At 37.9% G+C, this 4,882-nt stretch overlaps 1 protein-coding gene across 1 annotated transcript; it reads right to left on the bottom strand.

Annotated features, from left to right (window-relative positions):
• Positions 1-2,658, bottom strand: LOC142205832 (olfactory receptor 4E2-like). The gene is made up of 2 exons (XM_075276560.1): positions 1,758-2,658; positions 1-98 (listed from the first exon to the last, which is right to left on the bottom strand). The coding sequence occupies exons 1-2, from the start codon at positions 2,656-2,658 to the stop codon at positions 1-3; spliced, it is 999 nt and encodes a 332-aa protein (XP_075132661.1).
• Between the last annotated feature and the right edge of the window lie 2,224 nt (positions 2,659-4,882).

The raw sequence follows: 4,882 nt of genomic DNA, 5'->3' as shown, positions 1-4,882 counted from the left end.
TCATTGGGAGAAAGGACGTAGGAAGCAAATCATAGAAATCCAATATGTTTTCTCACTATCCATAGTAGCAATTGGTCTGGATAACGCAGAGATGATGGACCTACGTTGAATATCACACAATGATTCTGTCTTTCTCAGCATCATCCTGTGTGACATCAGCAGTGTAACCTCTCCACCTACCACTCATGTGTAATTTAGAGGCTTTCAAGTAGATCCAGAAGCCTGTCTTGGTCAAAGGATCATGTGATCCTCCTCCTAATTTGTATTTTAACAACATGTTACATACTACAGCAGACATTTTAGTTCACCTGACACCAGTTGTGTTTTTTTGTTAACCAAAGCATATAACGTGTTATTATCATACCAAAAAACAAGCAGACTTGCACAAAGGGTTGTAAAATCTATAGTGCAAAATCTCAATTTTTTAAGGTATTTGTTTAGGGTTTTGAGGTAATAATGTTTTTTGTTAACTAATAGAGGCAAAATTTGCAACATAAAACTGCCTAGCAAGCAGTGCACCACATTTATCAAAGGTCTTAGACACTTTACCTACTTGGCCGAAAAGAAGCTAGAACAAAGACTCCAATTACAAATATCTTTGAGAGATCAAGTGAAATTTCAAACTTACAAGACCATTTTGGAAGTCCATGTATTTGTAACTGTACTTGAGCTTATGTTAGAAACCTGCATAGGCTAATATCGGCAATTTACTAGGCAAAGTTAATAAGCTAATAAGATGGTGTACACTGGCCCATTCATTTGCATAGCCCCATACACTCGACTGTGTATTTTTACAGTCCAGTTTATGGGGTTGTGAGCAAAACTCAGGACAGGTCCTATTGTGTCTGTTTTGCAGACCGTACTCACTGGCCCCAATGAATGGGGCCACAGAAGCATGGCTTTTACAAGCCATCTAAGAAGTACATACAATAAGACCTTGACTTATGCAAGGAATTGGTTCCAACCATTCCCATGGATAGCAGAAAAATCAAATGCTATTTTGCGCTGTTTACTGAGCTAGAAGCAGGTAGTTACTTGTGCTGCTTCTAACTCTACACAGTATTTTAGTATACCTTATAGTGCTTGTTTTATATTTTTTAACATTCTACTGTACAAGTTTTTACACATTTGCAAATTAGTTTAACCCCTTAAGGACATGGTGATTTAGTTTTTGTATTTTAATTTTTCCTCCCCAATTTTCTAATATCCATAACTTTTTTATTTTTTTGTTCTTTGTGTTTTTAAGTCATCTGACAGCTTATATTTTGTAGAACAAATTGTACTGGCACCATTTTATATTCTGAACGATGGAATAATCTAGATTAAATACAGAATGGGGTGGAATTGGAAAAAAACTGTTGCTTCATTTTCATATTGGTTTGGTTTTTTCAACATTCAAGTTTACAGCATCCAGATATTATCTGTCTATATGACACATATTGGTTTTATACCATTTTGAACTTATCAGTTTTCAATAAGTTAAAAATATATTTAAAATAATGTCGTTTTTTTTCACTTTAACTACAAAAGATATTTTTTATACAGAATTTAGAAGTCACAAAGAAGTTAATCACAATCAATTTGCCCTTAAATATATGTAAAATTTTTCTTATAAATGGCACAAGATGACCAGCTCAGAAAATATTCACACCCAACCTGGTGCCAAGAAGCAAGTAAGAGTAACATAAGAAATTATTGATGATCCTTCAGGTGTATCTTTGCTGAATGATGTGTAAGAACTTTTTTTCTAAAAGTCATCCTAATGGCATTTTTGACCTCCTGGTTTCTTAATGTGTAAATAATTGGGTTTAATAAAGGAGTCAACACTGTATACAGCACAGATACCAACTTATCAGCTGAATAATTTACAGGTGGTCTTAGATAGATAAATACACATGGGCCAAAAAAGAACGTAACCACCAAGATATGGGAAGCACAGGTAGAAAAAGCCTTGCGCCTTCCTTCTGATGAATGAATCTTTAGGATCGTTGTAATGATACCAAGGTAAGAAAATAGTAAAATAACAAAACAAGTAAGAGAAATCATTCCACTGTTGGCAATGATAAACATGTCTATAAAGAAGGTGTCCGCACACGCAAGAATGGCCAGAGGATGAACATCACAGAAAAAGTGGTTGATTTTGTTCGGACCACAAAATGGAAGCTGGTATGTGAGAAAAGCTTGAGTGAAAGAGTGCAAAAAACCTGCAAGCCAACATAATGCCACCAACCAGAAACAAAATCTGTGATTCATGACTATGTGATAGCGAAGTGGATTACAAATGGCCACATAACGGTCATATGCCATGACAGTGAGTAGAAAGCACTCAGTGCCACCAAATAAATGAAGGAAAAAGAGTTGAGATATGCATTGGTTGAATGAGATTGTCTTTTTTTCTGAAAATATGTTGATAAGCATCTTTGGTATAGTGACCGTAGAGTAACACATGTCCAAAAATGACAGATTACTAAGGAAAAAGTACATTGGGGAAGCTAGATGTGAATCCATATGAACTGCAGTCATAATGGTCAGGTTTCCTGATAACGTCATTACATACAGGACCAGAAAAACAATAAAAAATACGACCTGAAATTCATGTGAGTGGGAGAGACCACTAAGTGTGAACTCTGTCACTGAACTTAGATTGGTAAACTCCATCTGGTGTCTTATGTCGGCTGTCAACAAAATAGGAGAAGGTGTTACAGAATGAGCACATATAACAATTATCATGAATTAGGGTTTAACACATGACCATATCATTACTACTTACAACCCAAAGACTTACGGTATACAGAGAGCTGTACCTCTACTTACACATGAGTGACTGCCACTGACAGGGTAGTGTTTTACAATAATATCTGGATCTAGTATTTATATATTTTCTTTTGGTGATTTTGCAATAAGTTATTCCCTTGGAACTCCTGGTAATATAAAAATAATTCTTTCAGCTTTAATGAATATAATTGTGATACAAGTATCTAGGATACAAAGCACTGGAGGGATGTATTATTCTTCCACAAACTCTTTTTCCAAATTTGAGAAGGGGCAGTGGAAAATTATAATATGGGCAGTAAAAAAATTGGGCCCAAAAATTAGATGCACATTTCGGTTTTGATATAGTTTTGGTCATGACTGCTGCCTGCATTAGAACCACAATACAGTAGTCACAGCAGAGATCGACACATATCTGCTGCCAGTAAAGTTACTGAACTCTAAAGGCAGCAGAGATAATTGACAATCTCTGCTGCCGCTGCTGTTTTGTGTTGCTGGTGGCCAGCAGTCAGGATATCATCCATCTAACCCTAACCTGTGTCATGATGGTGGAGTGAGTAGAGAAAGTTATCCTGCTTGCTGCCGGCCCCTTATCCCACTTCCTTCTGACTCCCTGAGGAATTAGTAACTTATCACAAATTCTTTATTATTGATGGTCTATTTGATCAATAATGGATCAGTGGGGGGTCCAAAACCCAGGACCTCTGCTGATCAGCTGTTTCAAGAGGCTGTGGCCCTCATAAAAGCGCTAACACCTTCACCGTTTTCATCACATGCCATTTGTTTTACAGTAGCCATGTGAAGTAATCACAGCCCTGTTCCGAATAAGAGAATGGTAACTAGAGAACAGGTGGCATGAGATGTATACAGTGAAGGGGTCACAGCACTTGTACAGCTTCTTCAAATTGTTGACCAGCAGTGGTCCTCGGTGCCCATCTTATCCTAACAATAACAAGGAACTGGTTAGGCCATCAATTTAAGATTGTGGGTGACTCAAAAATTGGGACCTCAGCGGTTTCCCAAGCAATGTTTATATGCAGGATGCTGTGCTGCTTGCTTACCATAGTCTTGATAATAACAGTTGTTGGTACTGTACCATTCAAGTCTATAGGACACTGCTGCAGTACCCATAACTACCACTGCTAATTTGCACCCGGCACCCAGGACTTTAGGTACGAAATTTGTATAGATGAGACCTTTTTGCTATGACGGCAATTGACTCCATGAATGTGGGGACCCCTTCAGTAGGAGGAGTCTTCTTTGACCCATGAACTCTAGTAATCCCTATCTCATTTCGAAAACCAGCCCATGACATGTCATTGTCTAGTTTACTGCATGAGAAGAGGCAACACTGGACCAGGATGGATCAGTATAATAGTTTCAGCTTTTATTTTTTCCATTTCCAATAACATGTTTTCATTGTTTTCTTTCTGGTGTATTTTTTTTTTTTTATTGGACTCATTCGGATTCAGTGAAGTACATCGATAATCAGCAGACTAAATAAAATTTAGTCGATAAGCTAAAGGCACCCAAAAATGGTGTCAATACAAAATGCATATCATACCGCAACAAAACCAATCCCTTATATGGCAGCACCACCAGAAAAATAAAAAAATATATAGCTTGTACAATGTGAAGACAACCCCCCCCAAATTGCCAAATTATTAGAACACAGCTGGCTGCAGCAGGAAAGGAATGTATAACCTGTGTGAGCTTATATTAGGGTACACCCCAGATTTAGAGCTTGCAAGGAAAAAGACACCAGAAGTGACCCCCAGCGTGACCCCCTCCAATAATAGGAGCTACTGTGGATATAGTAGGTAATTTGATGTTCCCAATGTACTCCGCACAGCTTATATTTTCCCTCTTCACCATCTGCAGTGCATTCTCGCCTGGGATACTAATGCTTACTACATCCTTTGATAAATTCTTTGAGGGGGGGGGGGGCAGTTTTCAGAATGGGGTCACTGCTTTGGGGAATCCACTTTTCTGAAATCTTAGAGGATCTGCAAACATGACATGTCATCCATATACTAAATTTCTAAAGCTACACTCCAAACGTCACATAGCACTCCTTCCCTTCTGTGACCTGTTGTGTGCCCAAACTGCA

Source organism: Leptodactylus fuscus, chromosome 1 (assembly GCF_031893055.1).
Source record: "Leptodactylus fuscus isolate aLepFus1 chromosome 1, aLepFus1.hap2, whole genome shotgun sequence".
NCBI classification, from domain to species: domain Eukaryota; kingdom Metazoa; phylum Chordata; class Amphibia; order Anura; family Leptodactylidae; genus Leptodactylus; species Leptodactylus fuscus.
The sequence above is the reverse complement of the archived record's forward strand: the minus strand, read 5'-3'. Positions and strand labels throughout refer to the sequence as shown.

Bases quoted from the DNA above. Each gene is read 5' to 3' on its own strand.
- LOC142205832 (XM_075276560.1), bottom strand. From the start codon at position 2,658: ATGGAGTTTACCAATCTAAGTTCAGTGACAGAGTTCACACTTAGTGGT. The intron at 99-1,757 runs TGACTTTTAGAA...TTCAACGTAGGT, and splicing joins GGTCAAAAATGCCATTAGGA to CCATCATCTCTGCGTTATCC.